The sequence below is a fragment of the Thamnophis sirtalis genome, unplaced genomic scaffold (genome assembly GCF_051295495.1).
Source record: "Thamnophis sirtalis isolate CommonGarterSnake01/CBP01778 unplaced genomic scaffold, rThaSir2_p1.2 scaffold_8, whole genome shotgun sequence".
Taxonomy (NCBI): Eukaryota; Metazoa; Chordata; class Lepidosauria; order Squamata; family Natricidae; genus Thamnophis; species Thamnophis sirtalis.
The window spans coordinates 7,287,540-7,311,638 of record NW_028261388.1 but is presented as its reverse complement, the minus strand read 5'-3'; the positions used below and the strand labels follow the sequence as shown (position 1 = coordinate 7,311,638).

The window sequence follows — 24,099 nt, the reverse complement described above, 5'->3', positions numbered from 1 at the left end:
CTCTATGGAAAGTCAGAAATAGAAATCCAATCATTGACAAATACAGTCCGAGTATTCAGCACCGATATTTCAATGCAGTTTGGCATGGAAAAATGCGCCACTATATCCATAAAAAGGGGCAAAATCACTGCATCTGAGGGAATTGAAATGCCCAATGGCCAACTAATTAAATGCAAAGAAAATGAAGCCTACAAATACTTAGGCATTCTGCAGTTGGATAACATCAAGCATGGAGAAGTAAAAACTATTGTCAGGCGAGAGTACACCAACAGAGTTAGGAAAATTTTGAAATCTAAATTGAATGGTGGAAATACAATCAAAGCCATAAATACCTGGGCAATACCAGTTATAAGATACACAGCTGGCATAGTTAACTGGACACAAGCTGATTTGGACCTTTTGGACCGAAAAACCAGGAAACTAATGACAATGCACTACAGTTTACATCCACGTGGTGATACTGATAGACTATATCTGCCCCGAAAATCAGGTGGCAGAGGATTATTACAAGTGAAGCAAACAGTTGAAGAAGAAAAACATGCACTGGCTGATTATTTAAAAGACACTCAAGAACATCTATTAATCGAAGTAAAGAACAAAAATCTACTGAAGGCCCAACAGACAAAACAAGAATACAGAAAAGATGTGATAAAATCAAGAATGGAGAGTTGGCAGAACAAAGCACTGCATGGTCAATTTCTGGAAAAAATAAAAGATAAAGTGGACAGTGAACAAACTTGGTTATGGTTAAAAACAGGTACATTAAAGAAAGAAACAGAGTCACTAATCCTGGCTGCGCAAGAACAAGCTATCCGCACAAATGCCATTAAGGCCAAAATCGAAAAATGCTCTGATGATGCCAAATGCAGACTTTGCAAAGAAGCTGATGAAACTGTTGATCACATACTCAGCTGCTGTAAAAAAATCGCCCAGACTGATTATAAATTGCGGCACAATTCAGTAGCACAAATGATCCATTGGAATTTGTGCAAAAATTATAATATTAAAACAGCAATAAACTGGTGGGAACATCAGCCTGAAAAAGTCACCGAAAATCAGATGGTCAAGATCTTGTGGGATTTCCGTATACAAACCGACAAAATACTGGCGCATAATACACCAGACATCACACTGGTTGAGAAAAATAAGGTCACAATCATAGACATCGCAATACCAGGTGATAGCAGGGTCGCCGAGAAGGAACATGAAAAAATCGCAAGATACCAGGACTTAAAAATCGAAATTCAACGACTATGGCACAAACCAGCAGTGGTAATTCCAGTGGTAATTGGCACACTGGGTGCTATTCCAAAAGCACTGGAATTACATTTAAAACAGTTAAAAATTGACAAAATCACCATCAGTCAAATGCAAAAAGCCGCACTGCTTGGATCTGCACGCATATTACGAAAATACGTTACGACGTCCTAGGCCCCTGGGTGGGGCCCGACTAGTAACCAATGCCAAATCCGGCGAAACAACTGGCCGCTGTGATACAATTGTACAACAACAACAACAACAATAATAATAATAATAATAATAATAATAATAATAATAATAATAATAATAATAATAATAATAATCAGCTCCAAAGGGGGGGGCGAGCCAGGTTGCAACATGGCGCCTTCTGTTGAACAATTTTGTACAAACAGAGTTAATTTTGTTTGGCTTCTCGTTTGGCTTTTCTTTTTTCTTTTTTTTTCCTGGTGTGGAAGTTTTGTTTCGAGAACGGCCACCATTCCGTGAAGTGTCACAGTAGAACAATCTGTGCTGCACTATTAGAGTTAATTATAGAGGCTTTAAAATATCTGTTTTGCTTGGCAGCACACGATGCCCCATTAGTAGCAGGCATTGATTTGTAATTATCATTTCTTCTCCACCTGTTCTTTTGTGAAGCCTGTGAGCAGGAGTGTGCGTCTGTGTGTGTGTGTGTGCGTGCGTGCACAGGTGCGTGTGTGGAAGGGCAGCTAATGTGGGGTGGGGGGAAGGTTGGCTTGTATCAAGAGAAGCCTTGCCTATCTCCTCCACCGCTGAGCCTGATGCCAAGGGATCAAAAATCTTGCTCGTTCTTCTGCCCAAATGGACGCAAAAATAGGTAGGATGACTTGTGGGTGAACCACTTCGGTCTAGTGGTGGAGCTGTTAGGCTAGAAAGTGGGAGCCTGTGAGTTCTAGTTTCGCCTCAGAGATGGAAGCCGGCTGGGTGTCTTTGGGCCAGTCACCAGGAGCCTGAGAGTTCTAGTCCTACCTTAGCTGGATGACTTTCATCCAGTCACCAGGAGACTGTGAGTTCTAGTCCTGTCTCAGGCACCAAAGCCAGCTGGGTGACTTTTAGCCAGTCACCAGGAGTCTGTGAGTTGCGGTCCTGTCTCAAGCATGAAAGCCAGCTGGGTGACTTTGGGCCAGTCAGCAGGAGACAGTAAGTTCTAGTCTTACCTTAGGCATGAAAGCCAGCTATATGATTTTGGGCCAATCACCAGGAGCCTGTGAGTTCTAGTCCTACCTTAGCCATGAAAGTCAGCTGGGTGACTTTTGGCCAGTCACCAGGAGCCTGTGAGTTCTAGTCCTACTTAAGCCATGAAAGCCAGCTGGATGACTTTGGGCCAATCACCAGGAGCCTGTGAGTTCTAGTCCTACCTTAGCCATGAAAGCCAGCTGGATGACTTTGGGCCAGTCACCAGGAGCCTGTGAGTTCTAGTCCTACCTTAGCCATGAAAGCCAGCTGGATGACTTTGTGCCAGTCACCAGGAGCCTGTGAGTTCTAGTCCTACCTTAGCCATGAAAGCCAGCTGGGTGACTTTGGGCCAGTCACCAGGAGCCTGTGAGTTCTAGTCCTACCTTAGCCATGAAAGTCAGCTGGGTGACTTTGTGCCAGTCACCAGGAGCCTGTGAGTTCTAGTCCTACCTTAGCCATGAAAGCCAGCTGGGTGACTTTGGGCCAGTCACCAGGAGCCTGTGAGTTCTAGTCCTACCTTAGCCATGAAAGTCAGCTGGATGACTTTGGGCCAGTCACCAGGAGCCTGTGAGTTCTAGTCCTACTTAAGCCATGAAAGCCAGCTGGATGACTTTGGGCCAATCACCAGGAGCCTGTGAGTTCTAGTCCTACCTTAGCCATGAAAGCCAGCTGGATGACTTTGGGCCAGTCACCAGGAGCCTGTGAGTTCTAGTCCTACCTTAGCCATGAAAGTCAGCTGGATGACTTTGGGCCAGTCACCAGGAGCCTGTGAGTTCTAGTCTTGCCAGTCACTCAGTGGGGTGACCTCACTACCAGGTGATCCTCACATGGTCATGTGACCAATGTAAGACCAGTAAAAGCAGAAGAGAGCTGAAACAAGGCCCTTCAAGCCAACCTCTGCTGAGGATGTTACTTAGCCTGGTGACAAAACGTCCAGAAACGAAACAATAAGCTTGGAGAACAAACTACCGCCGACGTCTACCACCCACGCCACAAATATTCTCCACCGTTTCAAGTTCAGTGGGGTGCCTACATCTTCTGTGAAATCTCTTTTTCCATTTCATAACCCTAACCCTCCAGCTGGTATTCAATGGACAGCCGCTTCTTTCTGTAATCTTTTAATATCACTTGTGCTTGTTTTGACCTAAGAGGGAATCATATTTTCATTAAAAAGAGAGAGAAAAACGTAGACTGGATTCACAGAATAATTTTAAGGTCAATATTGGGTGTTCCGGAGTGTGGAGAGACATAACATTTCAGGAAAGCTTGACGGATTTTTTTTAAAAACCCAAAATATGTCCATAAGCGATTAAACGGATGGGTTTTACTAAAGCAAAAGCATATGAGGGGGGGGGGGGATTCTTTGAATGCAGAACAAGCTAAGGTTTTTTTTCCCCACCAAAGGTGAAGAGAATTTTGGAGACAGAGGCAGAGCCGGGGACCTCTGTCCTCCCCCAGTTGGAGAAGCACCTGTTTTCTGAGCCTGAACTGAGTGAGGGGGGACAGGACAGGTGGGCCCCATCCCAAATCCGCTTATGCACAGAGAGGAAAAGAGAGGAGAGCAAAGGAAACTAATAAGCCGGCTCTCAGGGAAAATCAGGCGTAGACGCCAGCCCCTCCCTGGGTGGGACATAAATAGGGGTTTGGGAGTATCCTGTTATCATGGACAACCGTTCTTTTTTAGGATGCAGCAAGCAATTTCTTGCCCAGGTCTGTTGGGACCAGTTATGTTTGATTTTTGTTTATCCACGTGAATAAAAGACTGTTCCCACCCTGTTTGAAAAGGGGTTGGTTTGTGCGTAAGTGGCTTGTCATTACTGGCTAAGGCTGGTCAGAATGGTTCCACCACAAAACCGCGGTAGACTAAAGCGCGCTCGACGAAAGCGCGTACGTGACGTCATCACAGCGCGACGAAAACAGCACGCTGTGATCGGTAAATTTAAAATTAATGCGAAAACCTTACCCTAACCCCCCCAAACCTAACCCTAAACCTAACCCTATACCTAACCCTAAACCTAACCCTATACCTAACCCTTAACCTAACGCTAAACCTAATGCTAACCCTTAACCTAACCCTAAACCTAACCCTAACGCTTAACGTAACCCTAAACCTAACCCTAACCCTTAACCTAACCCTAAACCTAAACCTAACCCTTACCTTTATGTGAATCGGCTTGCTTTAAAAGTGCTTTTTAAAGCGTCCTTTTTTCTCCGCGGTCGTATTTGTCGCACGGATGATGACGTCACGTACGCGCTTTAATCGGGCACGCTTTAGTGGACCGCGGTTTTGACGGGTCACGGGTCAGAACAACTAGCCCTCTCTGTTATTTCCACTGCTGATTTCATTAGAATAGCATGCTGTCAGAGTTTGGCGCAAAAATCAAATCCAGAAAGCACACACAGATAACTGATTCAGCAGGATTCATTAACTTCTTTATATGCACAATAACACGTGGATAAATGTACAATACCAACAGCAGATTCTTCCAACACGGTAGAGAGTTACAAGCAGACACAAGCAGCAGAGTACAGCAGAGAACAGTTTCTAGTTGAGAGTTGCAGACAGACTAGTTCTCTTGCACAGACTCAGAGCTATAGGGCTAAACCACACCCAGGCTCCAATCTGTTTCACCTCTCATTGGCAGACCTTGTTACTAAGCCCTATTCATTGGCTGACCTTGTTACCATGTCTCTGCCAGTCCATGAATATTCTGATACATGCTGTGCTGTAAACAGAAGCAACTTCATAAATGCCAAAGCTCATTTTTTTCTCTTAAATTGTTGGGTTCCAAATGTTTTCATGCAAACCAATTATGCAAAATGGCTAAATATTAGTTTTACAGGTAGAACTGTACAATCTGTTGTGAGCTGTACTGATGTGGTAGCTGCTGAAATAAATCATCTAACTTTCTTCCCTCTGAATCATGCAGAGGAGAAAGATGCTGGTGGTTATTTCACCTAGAGGTCACATTTAGAGTTGTCCCTTTTCTCATTGTCCTACTGGTGATAGCAAGAACTGACCATGCAGTCCAGAATGATGGTTGCAAGAAGAATGGTCAGAACTGCTATCTTACGTTGAGCTTGGCAAATGCTAGCTGCCAGTCTGCTATTGACTATAGGGGCGGGGGAGAGGGAGCTGGATGGTGAGGAAAGCTGGCGGCTCATTGTGTTTTCCAAAGACAATAAGTCAAGGCCAAACCGGGAGATCGGAATGTAACAGCTAACAACTCATTAACTAGCCCACTGTGGAAGAGAGAGTTCCCAAAACAATTTATTCAAAATTAATTGGACCTTCAAAGGAGAGGAACTGGGAAGTAATTGACTTGGGTGGTGGTGGTGGTAAAGTTAATCAGAGGAATGTGGCGCGCGAATACTTAGTTCTGGCTTTGCTCTATTGTAGTCCACTTGACTTTGAGTAAAAGTATACTTTTTACTATGCATGGAGTCGAGGGTCTTTCTTTTCTAAAGAACCAAGTTGGGGCAGGACTGACAGCAATTTTATACGGTGAAGTGCATCTGCATTGATGGTAGTTTTATTAGTCATGAGTGCAATCCACTCAAAACTACCTTGTCACGATCAAAATTCAAGTTTTTCTATTGTAGTTTTTCTATTGTAGTCCACTTGACTTTGAGTAAAAGTATACTTTTTACTATGCATGGAGTCGAGGGTTTTTCTTTTCTTAAGAACCAAGTTGGGGCAGGACTGACAGCAATTTTATACGGTGAAGTGCATCTGCATTGATGATAGTTTTATTAGTCATGAGCGCAATCCACTCAAAACTACCTTGTCACGATCAAAATTCAAGTTTTTCTTCTCCCAGTTCCTTCATATTTTCCCCCCTTCTACCTTCCAGAAGTATCATTATCAAGATGAGGATGTGCCACATGACCATACTTTACCTCGTTTAACCCATGAAGTGAGAGGTCCAGAATTAGTCCACGTTTCTGAAAAGAACTTATCGCAGATAGAAAACGTCCACGGATATGTCCTACAGTCGCACATCTCACCTCTGAAGGTCAGTAAAGCTCCTTCATGACCGTAATGTCTGATGTAGATGAAAACACAAAGAATAGAGGTATGTGTTATCTGATGAGAATGATGGACAGGTAGAGCTCAACTTACAACCATCGGTTTAGTGGCCTTTGAAAGTTACAATGATGCTGATAAAAGTCACTTTTCACGCTGACGACCATTGAAACATCCCCACGTGTTCAAAATGCCGACGCTTGGCAACTGGCATGTACTTATGACAGTTGCCTTGTTCCGGTCATGTGATTTTTTTTGCGACCTTCTGACAAGGAAAGTTAACGGGGAAGCCAGATAGCAATAGCTCTTAAGACTTATATACCGCTTTACAGTGCTTTACAGCCCTCTCTAAGCGGTTTACAGAGTCAGCCTATTGCCCCCCCAACAATTTGGGGTCCTCATTTTATCCATCTCGGAAGGATGGAACGATGAGTCAACCTTGAGTTTGGTGGGATTCGAACTGCCAAATTGCAGGCAGCCGGCAGTCAGCAGAAGTAGCCTGCAGTACTGCACTCTAACCACTGCGCCACCGCGGCTCCTAGATTCACATAGCAACGCTGTTACCCACTTAACTACAGCAGTGATTCATTTCACGTCTCTGGCAAGAAAGGTCGTAAAATGGGGCAAAATTTATGCAGCAACAATCTCACTTAGCAGCAGAAATTTTGAGTTCGATTGTGGTCGTAAGCTGAGGACTACCTGTACAAATTGTAACCGTTTTGAGTGTGGTGAAGCTGTGACAAACCTTTTATCCACAACAGGTTTTGTTCCTGTTCTCTATAAAAGCGTTATTTTGCAAAGAAAGGACGTAATTATTGTGAATAGATATTGTCAAGAAGAGAATACGTTTTCCAGTTTTTAAACTATGTTCGTGACAATCTTTCAAAATGTATCTTACCAGTAGGGAAAAGAGCCAGAGTCTTTTGCATTTTTTGTACAAAAACTGAAGAAAAAAGTCACAAATCAAAATTAAATGAGGTTTCAAGTGCAAAACTAAACACTGAGAAATGGCATCACGTTAAGTCGGTCCTCCAAAAACCACATTTTCACCAGCTTGTGGAAGGAAATAAGGATGGGGGTCCGTGCACTCTTTGGGTGCACGCCAATTGAAAAGAGGGGGCTGCTACAGAAAATACTCAGAAATCCCTTCATACCTTATTTTGTGGTAGATGTGGATCCTCCCTATTTTTCAGGTAACAGTGGTGGAAATTAGGAAAAGTCTCTGAGAAATCCGGGCCAGCGGTGGGATTCACCTACCTTCCCTAACGGTTTGCAAATGTGAGTGTGTGGGCCTCATCTGCATATGCACACTGCCTTCTGTGCATGTGCAGTGCTCAGACATTACGTTGGGGCAGGTGAGCTCTTGCAGCCGCTGGTTCACCGGAACCGGAGAGAACCCAGCTGAATACCACCTCTGATCCGGACCCAAAACATTTAGAGCAGAGGTATCCAACCTTGGCAACTTCAAGACCTATGGACTTCAACTCCCAGAGTCCCCCCAGCCAGCATGCCTGCTGGGGAATTCTGGGAGTCGAAGTCCACAGATCTTAAAAGATACCAAGGTTGGACACCTCTGATATAGAGGTTCCATAGGTAGCAGCAATATCTTGAATTGCACTTGGAAACCTGCTAGTAATTCATGTAGAAAAGCCATAAGTACTGACACCAACCACTTAGCATCTTTGGTGTTGCCCCCTGGACCAGCTAAAGTTTCCAGGTGATCTTCAAAGAGCAGCTACAGGCATTAATGAGTAACATTAATCAGATCAAGAGGTAGCAAGAGCACGAGTGGCATCTTCAATATATCCTGCTCCAGGTAAGACTGCGGCTGTTGCACCAGCTGAAGTTGTGGTAAAGACTTCCTGGTCATGATGTCTGCCTTTTTCTTTAAGTAGGAGTTGTAATTGCAGGAGGAATGTCCTTTGTTTGTCATCAATCGGTACAGAATCACTATCCCCTTTCTTGTTGTAGATTCTGGTTGTATAAAACAAAGATGGAACAATTTGTGGCCCTTCTGATGGTGTTTGATTTCCACCTATGGACTTCAACTCCCAGAATTCCCCAGCCAGCATCACTTTTGGGGTATGCTGGGAGATGAAGTTCACAGATCTTAATATTACCAAGGTCGGACACCCCTGATATAGAGGTCATGGGGGTTGGGAGGGTGGTGCAAAGTGGAGCTCAGTAACATCTGGAGAACCTTGCTGTGGGATTTCTAAGACTCATCCTATTGCTCTTTGTGGTGGCTAGTTTACCCCCATCAGATCTTTGTGTGCTTAGAGAGAAAAAGGGCCGGGATTAGCAAGAGAGTTGTGATCTGTCCTATGACCTCTCAGAGTGCCCCTCCTTAGCTTTGCCGCCCCTACAAGGCAGGTTTGGCTCCTTTTGGAGCCCATAGACAGGGAGAAGGCAGCACAGGAACAGAGAGCTCCGCCCTCTTGTGACTGGTAACACAAGGCGCTCCAACCCTTCTCCATCCCTGCTACATCATTCGATCCTATTATCAGTTCTTGACTTTGGAAGTGATAAGCGTTTAGATGCAAGAGGATTCTGCACCTGTGAGAAAAAGACGAGGACTGTGGTGATGATTATCATGATGATGATGACGATGATAAGAGTTTTGATGCAATCTTTTTCCGTAATTTAAAGATTAAGCTATGGCTACGAATGTCTGATTCCTTCCTATGCATATTGGTGCATTTGCTCTCCTTTCCTCAACCCGATGCTTTCCAAGCAGGTTTGGATCGCAACCTCCAAGCTGTTGGGAGATTCTGGGAGTTGCAGCCTCAACAGGTTTGGAGGGTAGTTGGCCTTCAAGGACATCTGGCAAGGGTTGTGTCAGGCATGCCTCCTTCAATATCCAAGAAAGAGAAACCTCAACTCCATTTGAATACAGATAAAGTACTTTTACTAGCTATGAATTGAAAGCAGCGAAAAGGAAAGCAAGATCTGAGCCGAAAAGGCGCGAACAAGTACATATCAAACATTTACCCAGCACCCTCCCCCCAATTCCCCAACCCAATGTCCAATCTGCAATTCCCTAAGGTGTCATGTGGGGTGCATCTTCAAAAAGCCTTATCAAGTTGGTATGCGAGACGGTTGGCCTTGACCAAGTCCAAACCCAGGCCACCAGCATGCGCATGGTGAGAACAAAACTCCCTTCTTCATAACTCCTCCAGCACCAGTAATTCCCCCTCCCAAATATCTCAACCCCCCTCCCTCCCTGTTTCTATGGCAGTAGAGGTAGAGGCTGGCAGGTTGTAACATTAAAGTTATTAAAGTTTCTTTCTTTTCCTCCCCAAGTTTTTCTTTATTTATTTTACATATGCATATTTGTTGTGACTCAGCAGCAGTTTGCTGTGAGTTGAGTCGGGATGCAGGAATAACAATGCAGCTGGGGCTCGTTAGTGTCGTCTTCTGGATGGTGCCACGCCCTCCATTCGTTTATGGAGAATTCAGTTCCGATCTTGTTTGAGTTTGTGAGACACTTGGATAAGTGATTTTGCTTCTTGAAAACTTGGTGCTGTAAGAGTTTTGTTTCTGCATTCTGTTATCTTCTTGCCAGAGACTTTATTTATGTTTATTTTGGGCTCGCAGCCAGTCTGAGCCGAGGACTGATAAAGTTATTTCCTTTTAAGTCTGTCTGCTTGTCGTCTGTTAACGAGCGAAGAAGGGGGGACAGAACACATATCAATGCGTGAACAGTGGGGCATCTGGGTGTCATGCATTCTAATACAGGTAGAACAAGTAAAACTGATCATAATTATTACATTCAACCAATTTATATATTTCCCAGATTCCTTTTGGGTGAAAAGCAGTAGGTGGGAGCTTAAATGGACTCCGGGGGCTGGTAGAGGACAGGAAGGCCTGGAGGAACGTTGCCCATGGGGTCGCGATAGGTCAGACGCGACTTCGCAACTAACAACAACAACAACAAATGAGTAAAATGGGCTACGTTTTGTTTACTCTAGTCTTTCAGATAATTTTACTCATTTGTTGTTGTTGTTAGTTGCGAAGTCGTGTCCGACCATTCGCGACCCCATGGACAACGTTCCTCCAGGCCTTCCTGTCCTCTATTATCCTCCGGAGTCACACCTACTGCTTCGGTGACTCCATCCAGCCACCTCCTTCTCTGTCGTCCCCTTCTTCTTTTGCCCTCCATCATTCCCAGCATGAGGCTCTTCTCCAGGGAGTCCTTCCTTCTCATTAGGTGGCCAAAGGATTTGAGTTTCCTCTTCAGGATCTGGGCTTCTAAAGAGCAGTCAGGGTTGATCTCCTCTAGGACTGACCGGTTGGATGGCCTTGCAGTCCAAGGGACTCAATGCAGGAGTCTTCTCCAGCACCATAATTCAAAGGCCTCCATTCTTTGGCGCTCAGCGTTTCTTATCGTCCTACTTTCCCAGCCATCCATTGCAACTAGGAAAACCAAAGCCTTGTCTATAGGCACTTTTGTTGGCAGGGTGATTTTACTCCTTAAAGAAGCTAAAGTGTGAAAACGTGGCTCAATTGTTGGTCCCACCTATTTTTTGGAGCCTCTCTGGGGCACAAAACAGATACTGGAACTCAAATGAGTGACTTGACTTACTCAGTGAGTTGCAGAAGAGTTGCTGGTGGGCTACATGAGGGGCCCCAAGGGGCACCATTTGCAATCTTGGATGAATTTAAAGCAAAAAAGAATCAGGTTTATTAGCCTGCGGCAAACTCTTTTCTTCTCCGAAGCCTTCATCCCTGCCATACTATGATGGAACACAAGATGGCGCAATGAACTAGCAATCTTTTTAATCCGGGGAAATAGTTTCGATTCCAAGAACTGATAAGACAAATCAGGAAGAAATCACGGCAAGATAAGATGCTTGTCCATCGGGCCTCTACAGCAGTGCTTTAAAGACGGTGATGTGTTTTTGCAGTCAAAAGGGTGGGGTTTATTCGGTGCAAGGTTTAGCTTAAATCAGGGGGGATCTCCAACTGTTGTCAACGTTAAGACTTGTGGACTTCAACTCCCAGAATTCCTCAGCCAGCGATGCAGATTCTGGGTGATTCCAGGTGAGGAATTCTGGGAGTTGAAGTCCACAAGTCTTAACGTTGACAGTGGTTGGAGGACCCTGGCTTGAACCAATCATAGAGAAGACAGAACATTGAAAACTTCTTTGAAAACTAAGATAATCGACTCGACTCGTCTAGAACAGAGCAGAATAGAACGGGAAATGACCTTGGAGGCCTTTTCCTCCAGCCCCCTGCTCTGGCAGGAAACCCTATACCAGTGATGGCTAAAAAAAATTGTTGTCACATGCCAAAACCGCATGCATGCGTGCACACACTCCCAATGCAATGCTCATGTGACTCACACACATATACACACGCCCCACCCCTCCACATCTTAGGACCAGCAGGACTCCTGAGGCCAAAAATGTGCAGCGGGGAGGGGACGCGTAGCTGCCCCCTGCCCCCCTCCCATGCATGTGTCCATGTCTCCCGCATTCACCCTGCCCCACGCGTGCGTGGCAGAGACCCAAAAATCAGCAGGAGACACACGCATATGCGTGGTGGAGTTGAGCTGGGGCAATGGCTCGCGAGCCCGCGGAAAGGGCTCTGTTATGCCACCTGTGGCACGCGTGCCATAGCTTCCCCATCGTGGCCCTATGCCATTTCAGACAGATGGCTGTCCAATCTCTTCTTAATGACCTCCATTGATGGAGCTCCCACAACCTCTGAAGGCAGCTTCTGTTCCATGGGTTGATTGTCCTCACTGTTAGAAAGTTTCTTCTTAGTTCTAAGTTGTTTCTCTCCTTGATTAGTTGTTGTTGTTGTTGTTGTTTATTAAACTTGTATGCTGCCCACTCCCGGAGGACTCCGGGCGGCTTACAATAAAAAGGGGAAGGGAATAAATAAGACAAGCAAAATTTAAAATATAACAACATTCATAGTTACCGTGGGGCTGGAAACTTCAACAGCCCCCGGCCTGCCGGAGCAGTCAAGATTTAGTGGCTTTACGGAAGGCCTGGAGGTCGTAAGGGTCCGGATCTCCACGGGGAGCTCGTTCCAGAGGGCCGGAGCTGCAACAGAGAAGGCTCTCCCCCGGGGGGGTCGCCAGCCGACATTGGCTGGCAGATGGAAATCCGGAGGAGGCCAAGTCTGTGTGATCGAATCGGTCTTTGGGAGGTAATTGGCAGGAGGCGGTCTCTCAGGTACCCAGATCCGATGCCACGAAGGGCTTTATAAGTAACGACTAGCACCTTGAAGCGTATCCGGAGACCAATGGGCAGCCAGTGCAGCTCGCGGAGGATAGGTGTAACATGGGTGTACCTAGGTGCACCCACAATCGCTCGCGGGGCTGTGTTCTGGACTAACTGAAGTCTTCGGACACTCTTCAAGGGCAGCCCCATGTAGAGCGCGTTACAGTAATCCAGTCTTGAGGTCACGAGGGTGTGAGTGACTATCCGAAGGGCCTCCCGGTCCAGGTAGAGTCGCAATTGGTGCACCAGGCGGACCTGGGCAAAGGTCCCCCTGGTCACAGCCGACAAATGATGTTCTAACGTCAGCTGTGGATCCAGAAGGGACTCCCAAGTTGCGAACCCTCTCTGAGGGGCGTATGGTTTCACCCCCCCAGGCTAAGGGATGGAATAGCTGGACCATTTTGGGGAGGGAGCATCAATAGCCACTCGGTCTTGTCGGGATTGAGTGCAAGCTTGTTCGCTCTCATCCAGACCCTAACAGCCTCCAGGCCCTGGCACATCACTTCTACTGCTTCATTAATTTCCATTTGTTGCTTCTTGTTCTGCCTTCAGGTGCTTTGGAAAACAGGTTGACTCCCTGTTCTTTGTGACAGACCCTCAAATATAAGAGTATTGCTATCATGTCACCCCAAGTCTTTCTTTTCTCTAGACTAGGGAAACCAAACCAGACTGTTGAAAGGAAAGATCAATCCCTTTCTGGGTAGAATGTCCCCCAATCCTCTGGATTACTATATTATGTCACTGGTTGGTTTGATGGCTGAAAATGTATGGACAATGAGATTCAATGCATTTTCTCTGTGTTTCTCTCTGTCTCTGTATCTCTCTGTGTCTCTGTGTCTCTCTGTCTCTCTCTCTCTCTCTCTCTCTCTCTCTCTCTGTGTGTGTCTCTCTCTGTCTCTCTCTATGTCTCTCTCTCTCTGTCTCTCTCTCTGTCTCTCTCTGTCTCTCTGTCTCTCTCTCTCTCTCTCACACACACACACACAAGCACACACACACACACGTTTCAAGGAAAGACTTCCCAGCGCCTCAATTCATCTGCAATTCAAATACTGCCGTTCCTAATGATCTCTCATTCATTCCCTGTCTGATTAAAGCACCATCGTCTCCTGTCCCCTCCAGGGATGAGATCTAATCAGTTGACGGCCTCATAAACATTGTGTTTTTCTAAAACGAGACCTAAGGATTTGCAATCCTAGAGTTGTTGTTTTCCTTCTCCTGTCCTTTCTGTGTATCAGGATTGTCGAGAGCTATCACCCACTACTCTCCTCGAAGAATGAAATGTTTTAGGAAATATTTTTAAAAGGGGCAGAATGTTATATTTCCCCTAAAAGAAAAAAATGGAAATCTTAAGGGAGAGAGAAACTCAGAGCTTCAGGTCCCTGCCCCCAGCAGATATTTGGTGCCCATTGAGAAGGACTGGGCCAGCCTATCTACAAGACAAAAGACCTCCAGATCCAGGGTGATGGGATTAAGACATGACCCTCCAGGACATAATAGGATTATCTAGCAGCAGGGCTGACTGCATTGCAAAATCTCCTATGGACATTGCATCAGCCCAAGGTTCAACCAAACTTGATTCAGACAAACATGACTCCCCATGGGAGTCTGACTACAGCCAATGGAATACATGTTCTTGCACAGGAACAGGAAGCTCAAGGGCAAGGCCCAAGAGAGGGTATAAATAATCCTCACTCTCCACTCCATGTAGTCAGCTGCACCAGAGAACCATGGGCTTGGTGGTTCTGCTCCATTAAACCATCTTTCCAATCAGCCTCCATGTTTCCAGTGTCTCTCTCTCTCCCCGCTTGGAATAGAACCCAGATGGATATTTTTTTTCCCAACAGGATGGTTCTCCTTAAAGTTAAGATTTAGTCCATCTGGCAAAACTGTATTTCTGTGGAATAACCAATCTGTCGTTATGGACAATCTCAAGGTAGAAAGAAGAAAAGGTAATTTATCCAAGTATCCCTCAATTCCCAACAAAAATTCCCTGAAAGTGAAAACAATCAATCAGCGGAATGACTTGCCTCCAGAAGGTGTGAATGCTCCATCAGTTCTAGAGATTGGACCACCATTTGTCTGAAATGTCTAGGGTCTCCTGCTTTCAGCAGGGTGGGTGGGGCTAGAAGACCTCCAAGGTGGGGCTAGAAGGTGGGGCTAGAAGACCTCCAAGGTCCCTTCCCACTATTCTGTTATCCTGTCCAGTCGGAATCTACCCGAAACATCATTCAATCAGTGCCTTTGTCCACGTTTACACAAATTCATGGAAGAAAAGCCCAGTTCGCCTTGCGGGCATTCTGTAGAAACAGGAAATGAAATCAATTATTAGCCGTCTCCTCTACACTTTCAATTTTATATGTTTGAATGTGTTCTCGCTTTTTCAGCTCAAAACAGTGTGTTTGTAAGAGAGCTCCTTTTGGCTGCTTGCCGATGTAAGACCTTTTGTATCAAAATTCTCATTAAGCACTAGGGAAAGGGTATATTATCATGTTCTCTTTCTTTCTTTCTTTCTTTCTTTCCTTCCTTCCTTCCTTCCTTCCTTCCTTCCCTCCCTCCCTCCCTCCCTCCCTCCCTCCCTCCCTCCCTCCCTCCCTCCCTCCCTCCCTCCCTCCCTCTTCCCTTCTTTCTTTCTTTCTTTCTTTCTTTCTTTCTTTCTTTCTTTCTTTCTTTCTTTCTTTCTTTCTTTCTTTCTTTCTACCAGACGTCCAGCTGAAATGAAAAAGAGACAATTATTTCCAAACAAAATTAATGCAAGTTAGGTTATGGGAACTAGAAGTCTGTATAAAGACCCTTCCACACTTCCAATATTAGAATAGACTAGAATAGAATCACAGACTTGGAGGGGGCCTTGGAGGTCTTCTAGTCCAACCCCCCTACTTAGGCAGGAAACCCTACACTGCGTTTGGAAAATATTGACATGGCCGCTTTCCAAGCTAGATAAGGTCTGTGTTCATAAATTCACCTTTGAAAGACTGTTTACCAGCATGCCTTTGCTGAATGGGAATGAGAGGAATTCACATTCGCTTAATAAATGGAGTTTTGCTGGGACCAGGAACCTGCTTTGTGCTTTTTGAGGAAGCCTAGGTCAGAACAATTTCACTGAGGGCCGCATCAGGCCTGTGATTGACCTGTGGCGGGGACGGGGGTGGCATGGTTAACTGGATGGGCATGGCCAACTGGGTGGGCATGGCCAGCTTGACACCACTCCCAAACTGCTGGCATATTTTCTCTTCACATTGGGTAGCCCAGGACGGCCCGCAGGCCAGATCCGACCACATCGCGAGCCAGATCCGGCCCCTGGGCCTTGAGTTTGACACCTCTGATGTACTTTTTTCTCTAGGTCAGAGTCCATATGTGTAGCCACCATGCTGATCTTCAAAAGGATCCTTTTAGCTTTTCATCCTTCCAACTTGCTTAGCGGGTGGGAATTGCCAGCAAAATTCTCTGAATTATTTATCCGCTCAATTTGAGGATTTGAGAAGAGGTTTTAATTCAGAAAGGCGTGATAAACCATGTTACTGGCTCGAATATATTTTTCTTACACATTCAAGGAGTGTGACAGATTCCTTTAAAGTCAATTCTTTGTGTAAATGTAGCAGCAACTGGTGACTCAGTGATTGGCTAATTGATTCCTAGGTGCTCATAAGAGACTCCTTTTTTTATTTTCTTGGGTTAGAAACAGCTCCATTCCTATCGTTTCTTTGAATTTCAGAAGCCTCACAAACCTCTCAGTTTTCAGTTAAATGCTGGACTAACAGATCCAGTTTAATCAGCCGTCTTAAAAGCAAAGGGTGGGAACTAATCAAGGAGAGAAGCAACTTAGAACTAAGGAGAAATTTCCTGACAGTTAGAAGAATTAACCAGTGGAACAACTTGCCTCCAGAAGTTGTGAATGCTCCAACACTCGAAGTTTTAAAGAAGAGATTAGACAACCATTGGTCCAGGGGTGAAATCCTCCCAGTTCGGCTGAACCGATTGTCGTTCTGTGAACCGGTAGTAAAAAAAAAACTTCCGAGGATCGCATGGCTCAGCTGTGAGCCGTGTGATCATCGGAAACTTTTCCTCCCACTTTTTAAGGCATTTTCCCCTGCCTATTCGCCCGAACCGGCAGGAAAAAAAATGCTTTAAACAGTGAAAGGAAGTTGGCCACGCCCACCCAGTCACATGACCCACCACCAGCAAGCCACGCCCACAAACACCGGTGGGCAAAAAAATTAGATTTCACCACTGCATTGGTCTAAAAGGATCTAAAATATTATAGACCGGGTGATGGCAAACAGTTTCGGCACCGAGTGCTGGAAAGGTCACATAAAAATGTTGTGTGTGTGCACTTGCATACGCACTCATCATGGCCATGCTCCGGAAAAGCTGAACTTCTGTGTTCTAGCATGCATGCGTGCCCGGCAATCAGCTAGCTGGCGCACACGTGCAGGTCGGTTTTTTGCACTGCTGCGCACGAAGGACAGCTGATCGTTGGGCGCACATGCCTGCCAGAAAACCAGAAAACCGGAATAAAAACAGGCAAGGCCATGCGTGCCAGGTGACATGGCTTCACGGGCCACTTTGGGCACATATGAAATAGGTTTGCCATCATGGCCCTTATACCGTTTCAGACAAATGGCTGTCCAACATCTTCTTAAAGACTTCCAGTGTTGGGGCATTCACAGCTGGAGGCAAATTGTTTCACTGGTTAATTGTTCTCACTGTCAGGAAATTTCTCCTTAGTTCTCTCCTTGATTAGTTTCCACCCATTGCTTCTTGTTCTACCCTCAGGTGCTTTGGAGAATAGCTTGACTCCCTCTTCTTTGTGGCAACCCCTGAGATATCGAAGCAATGCTATCATGTCTCACCTAGTCCTTCGTTTCATTAAACTAGACATACCCAGTTCCTACAACCGTTCTTCATATGTTTTATTCTCCAGTCCCCTAATCCTCTTTGTGGCTCTTCTCTACACTCTTTCTAGAGTCTCCACATCTTTTCTACATCGTGGTGAGCAAACCTGGTTGCAGTATTCCAAGTGTGGCCTTACCAAGTCAATATCATTGTATCCGGAAATTTGGTATTTGCAGCACAGAATGTAATTCTTTCTACAAGGTTCAAAAACTAATGGCATTTCCAGAACTCCAGTGATCTAACATTAGTTGGAGATAAGAGATAAGGCTCTTAGTTCCTAAGGTCATGTTTAAGAAAGTATAAACATGGAGACATGGTCTGTTGGAGGCATGGCTGCTAATGAGCAATGATAAGGTTGTCTCTTGAATCAGTCCACCAGTCCGCTTAACCCAGATTGTCTCCTCTGATGAGTAGCAATGTCCATTATCCCGAACAGAGCGATAGCTTTTCCATGGTGCCCAAGATTCAATTAAGATATCCAAGTTTTTTATTTATCGATAGTGGCACCAGTGAGGCCAAAGCAAGAAAACATTGCTGAAGGACGATTAAAGGAGCAAAAAAGAAAAAGAAAAACAGAGCGAAATAATTGCGGTAGACCCCCACTTATGAAATTGTGCGCATGCTCGCGCGACGATCAGCTATCCTTGGCGCATGCGGCAGTGCCAAAAACCTTCTTTGCACATGCACGCCGGCCAGCTGATTGTTGGGCGCACATGGGTGCTAGAAGTTTGGCTTTTCCGGACTGCATGAGCATTCACAATGTTTCCACGCAACCTTTTCGGCGCATGGAAACATTGCGTGTGCACGCCCGCCCGCCCTCATCAGGGCCGCGCTCCAGAAAAGCCAAACTTAAATAGTCACTCGGTGCCAAAAAGGTTCTCCATCACTGGTATAGGATTTCCTACCTGAGCAGGAGGTTGGACTAGAAGACCTCCAAGGTCCCTTCCAACTCTGTTATTCTGTTGTTCCGACTGTACAATTTCCACATATTTCGGTGCAATACCTTGCAATAGCTTAGTGGGATTCTGTGTCATGTTCTGCAGAACGCAATGATTTCGCATGGGCAGATATTTGCAGACCAATGGGATTCGAAAAACCTTGAATGCCACCGTAACTTCTAACGCATGTTAACTTTAGTACGTTGGTGTGCGAGGCATCTGCTGTCAGATTTCTCAATCACTTGGGGGTTACCCCCCCCCCAAAAAAGTGATTAAAAGCCTTCTGATTTTCTTTGCGAAGTATTGTTGAGATGACAGTCAATCTTTGGCTAAGAAGGGGAGGTGGAAGATCGCAACTATGCTGTCAACACATGATAGCTTCAAAAAAGGATGCTTGTTTATTCCATAAATGATATCTTTGATCGAGAGATAATTAGATCGGAACAAGGGAACAAAAGGTTTAGAGGCAGAAGAATCATTCTCTCTGTGTTTTTTCTATCTTGGAGGGAGGAATTTAGTGTGTGTGTGTGTGAGAGAGAGAGAGAGACAGACAGAGACAGAGACAGAGACGGAGGGAGGGAGGGAGAATGGAGAAAGAATGGAGAGGCACACATTGCAAGATGCTTGAAGTCCAGTGTGAAGTTTCCACAGTCTGTGTTGATTTGGGGAGCCAGGTCATCTGCTGGTGTTGGTCCACTGTGCTTCATTAAGTCCAGGGTCAATGCAGCCGTCTACCAGGAGATTTTGGAGCACTTCATGCTTCCTTCTGCAGACGAGTTTTATAGGGATGCTGACTTCATTTTCCAACAGGTCTTGGCGAGAGAGAGACACAGAGAGAGAGAGGGAGGGAGGGAGGGAGAGAGAGAGAGAGAGAGAGAGAAAGAGACGAAGGGAGGGAGGGAGGGAGAAAGAGAGAGAGAGAGAGAGAGAGAGAGAAGGAAGAGCAAAGGAGAAATGCGTGGATGGACAGCTTCACTATATTATGTTTTTGAAAATAGCAATAGCACTTAGATTTATATACCACTTCATAGGGCTTTACAGGGCTCTCTAAGCAGTTTTACAGTCAGTCTATTATCACCACCACCCCCAAACAATTGGGCCTTCATTTAATCCACCTTGGAAGGATGGAAGGTTGAACAGTCAACCTTGAGCCGATCAGGATCGAACTCCTGGCAGAAGTGACCTTGGGACACAGCCATAAATAAGAATCAATTGCCAAGCATCTGAATTTTGATCATGTGACCATGCTGCTACCAATCGTAAGCGTGAGAAACAACCGCAAGTCATTTGTTTTCAGGGCTGTTGTAACTTTCAATGGCCACTGTAGGGACGGCGGTAATCAGTCTGAAATGGCATAAGGCAGTGTTTCTCAACCTTGGCAACTTGAAGATGTCCGGACTTCAACTCCCAGAATTCCCCAGCCAGCATTTACGAGGGCCGAAAAGGTCACGCGGAAATGTCATGCGCATGCATGCGCGGCACGCTCATCAGGGCCATGCTCCAGAAAAGCCGAACTTCCAGGTTCTAGCATGGATGTGTGGGTGGCAATCAGCTGGCAGGCACTTATGCGCATGGCGGGTTTTGGGACTGTTGCGTACGTGAAGGGATCGGTTGCCGGGCGACATGGCTTCGCGTGCCACTTTGAGCACACTGCCATAGGTTCACCTCACGAGTAGAGGGCCTCCTGCCTGATTAGAGGGTTGGACTAGAAGACCTCTAAGGTCCTTCCAACTCCGTTATTCTGACCTTCATCTGTATAAGATTTCCCTTGCTCCAGTTTGGCTGGCAGTCTTTATCTTTCTTTTCTCCCATTTCAAAGTCCCCGAACCTCTCTTAAAGGTTCCACCACAAAACCGCGTTCCACTAAACAGCGCTCGACGAAACCGCGTAGCTGACGTCATCAACAGGGCGACAACAGCGCGGAGACAGAAGCATGCTGTAAACGCTAAACCTAAAATTAACCCCTAAACCTAAACCTAACCCCCCTAAACCTAACCCTAAACCTAACCCTAAACCTAACCCTAACCCTTAACCTAACCCTAAACCTAACCCTAAACCTAACCCTAAACCTAACCCTTACCTTAAGTTGAATCGGCTTGCTTTCAAGGCGCTATTTAAAGCACCCTTCTTTCTCCGCGCTGGCTGTTGTCGCCCTGTTGATGACGTCAGCGACGCGGTTTAATCGGGCGTGGCTTAGTCGAGCGCAGTTTTGACAGGTCACGCTCTTAAAAAGGCAAGCGTTGCAATATTTACATTTGCGCAACTTATACGCTGAAGCAGATTCTATTGTTCAAAACACTCAAAGCTCCTGGAAAAATTCTTGGAGGCTGTATCCCTCGGTCAGCCGTTTTCTATTCATGCCAGTCCTGGCAATTTATCTGACTTCAAAAGCAGGAGCTTTTGTTCCGCCAATCTTTTGCTCTTTCCGACGACTGATGAACTCAAGAGCTGACGCAGCGAACGATGAGGAGATGAGCAGAGAGGTGGAAGTGGGTTGTAGGGTGGGTGTATCTGTGTGTCTGTACTTGTATTTTAAATTGAGCCAGCCTTTCTACAGTAGCCTTTGGGGGCTAAGGCTGAAGCAGAAAGTCACTTTTTTGGGGGGAGAAAATAAATATACTGAACAATGGAAAGGTTTCTCCTTAAAACACAAATGTTATACTTAACGGCTGTGTATTTCGAATGCAGTTTTTCCCACAAAATTACTCTAAAAGAAAAGATAAGTTCTGTGGGTCATTTGTCACGGACATCAGAGATGGTATTATTCAGCAGGTTCTGACCAGTTCTGGAGAACCGGTAGTGGATTTTGAGTAGTTCAGAGAACTGGCAAATACCACCTGTGGCTGGCCCCACCCAGGGGTGGGTTCCAGTTGTTGCTTCTACTGCCGGTTCGCTCAGGGAGGCAGGCACGCTTGATACGCACTACGCGTGTATGCACAGTACTAAAAAAATTGCTCAGAAGCAAAAAAACAAGATGGCGGTGCCTACGGTGCTGCCGAGAGAACCGGTTCAGGGGCGTGGCAGGCCAAGTTACTACCTACTCGGCTGAACCGGCCCGAATTGGTAGGAACCCATTTCTGGCCGAGGTGGTGCAGTGGTTAAATGCAGCACTGCAGGCTACTTCAGCTGACTGCAGTTCTGCAGTTCGGCTGTTCAAATCTCACCGGCTCAGGGTTGACTCAGCCTTCCATCCTTCCGAGGTGGGTAAAATGAGGACCCAGATTGTTGTTGAGGGCAATATGCTGACTCTGTAAACCGCTTAGAGAGGGCTGAAAGCCCTATGAAGCGGTATATAAGTCTAACTGCTATTGCTATTGCTATTGCTATTGGCCCTGCCCCCATCTATTCTCTGCTTCCACAAGTCCCAGCTGATGGAGATTTTGCAGTATCCTTCCCCTGCCACGCCCAGCAAGCCATGCCACGCCCACAGAACCAGTAGTAAAAAAAAATTGAATCCCACCTCTGACTGACATCAGTAGAGACCAGGTTAATGAGCTTGTTTTCTTGCCTCAACACCACCTCACCTTTACCTCACCCACCTACTATGGTCAATATGAGCCAGTTCGGTCTAGTGGTTAGAGCACCAGGCTAGAAAGCGGGAGTCTCCGAGTTCTAGTCAAGCTATTCCCCAAAGCACCTGAGGGCGGGACAAGAAGCAATGGGTGGAAACTAATCAAGGAGAGAAGCAACTTAGAACTAAGGAGAAATTTCCTGACAGTCAGAACAATTATTCCAGTGGAACGATTTGCCTCCGGAAGTTGTAAAATGCTGCAACACTGGAGGTTTTTAAGAAGATGTTGGATAGCCATTTGTCTGAAGTGGTGTACGGTTTCCAGCCTAAGCAGGGGGTTGGACTAGAAGACCTCCAAGGTCACTTCCAACTCTGTTATTCTATTCTATTCTATTCTATTCTATTCTATTGTCCCGCCTTAGCCATGAAAGCAGGTTGGGTGACTTTGGGCCACTCATTAGGAGATTGTGAGTTCTGGCACCTGGTTTGATTTGGCAATCTTTTTGTGTGGCAATGACAGAACATTGGGGTTCAACCTCTAAGGTAAAACTGACCTGGCCTAGTCGTTGTTAATAAAAAAAACAACAATACAATACAATACAATTGCAGAGTTGGAAGGGACCTTGGAGGTCTTCTAGTCCAACCCCCTGCCCAGGCAGGAAACCCTATACCGTTTCAGACAAATGGCTATCCAACATCTTCTTAAAGACTTCCAGTATTGGGGCATTCACAACTTCTGGAGGCAAGTTGTTCCACTGGTTAATTGTTCTAACTGTCAGGAAATTTCTCCTCCGTTCTAAGTTGCTTCTCTCCTTGATTAGTTTCCACCCATTGCTTCTTGTTCTACCCTCAGGTGCTTTGGAGAATAGCTTGACTCCCTCTTCTTTGTGGCAGCCCCTGTGATATTGGAAGACTGCTATCATGCCTCCCAACAAAAGGAGCACAACTTCATTAGCGAGTCAGAGAGATTAATTTATTTTTTTCTGCATCTAAGCAGTTCCATTGCTGTTGAGGGAATGCTCGGTTGTGCAATAAAAATATGGAAAAGTGTGATTTGTTTAGATGGCTTGGAAACAAATCGCAGCAGAAATACAAACACCTTTTCAATTCCAGAATCCCCCCCCCCACCCTTTTCTTCCCCCTTGTGAGAATCCTTGAAATCTTCCTCTGGCACATTTTCCTTTTTAAAAAAATGTTAAATGAAACCTCGGAATGTCAGTCAAACTTGATAAGCAACTGAATAAACTGCGCATTAATGTTTATAGAATAATATTGTTGGTTTTCCACGGGCTCCTAAAGCTATTTTTTTTTTTGGCCTTTTATTTCCTTTTAAACGCTGTTCTGCTTTTATTATTGTCATTGTTTTTATGGGGTTGGTTTTATATGTTTGTTTGTTTTGAGTTACCAAAAGTCATTTTTGATCATGGCAGCATACAAAATATGATTGATGAATAAAATAAATATTAATATACACGGGATATTAGATATTGCTGGGGGTTTAGAATTAAATGATAGTTTTTCCTCTCAGTTCTAAATTTTTATTTGATGGGGATCTTCTTTCTCTCTCTCTTTAAGGTAATATCTTAAGTTGAGTTTCTGTAGGGCAGAGGTGTCAAATAAGTGACCTTTGAGCCAGGTGTGTCACATTCTGGCCACGCCCATGCCCATGCCCATACCTGGTTTAGCGAAGAGCGGGAAAGTCTCAATACATCATGTGACGTGGCCTCAATGACATGAGTTTGACACCCCTGCTGTAGGAGATGACCAGGCTGAGCTATAAGGAGGGGTCAATTCAGAGGTGGGTTCCTACCAGTTTGCACCTATTCGGTAGAGCCGGTTCGTCAAATCTACCGGTTAGAAGAGGTTCCACCAGTGGACCTGGAAAGCAGGCCACACCTACAGAAGAGGTTCCAAACTTTCTTGAAATCCACCACTGGTCCTTGGATATGATTATTCTACACTATCATGCTCCTATTTATAAAACTCAGTGCCTCTGTGAAAGGTAAGGATGACTACTGCGTTTGTGGTGCAATCGGAACATTG

At 45.5% G+C, this 24,099-nt stretch overlaps 1 protein-coding gene across 9 annotated transcripts in view; it reads left to right on the top strand.

Annotated features, from left to right (window-relative positions):
- The window catches only part of DLG2 (discs large MAGUK scaffold protein 2), a 1,057,900-nt gene that overhangs the window by 600,899 nt on the left and 432,902 nt on the right, over window positions 1–24,099 (top strand). For all 9 annotated transcript variants that reach the window (XM_087721030.1, XM_087721029.1, XM_087721034.1 and 6 more), the window contains one exon: window positions 6,309–6,470. In XM_087721030.1, coding sequence (XP_087577156.1) covers window positions 6,309–6,470 — 162 coding nt within the window. The remainder of the gene's footprint in view (window positions 1–6,308; window positions 6,471–24,099) is intronic.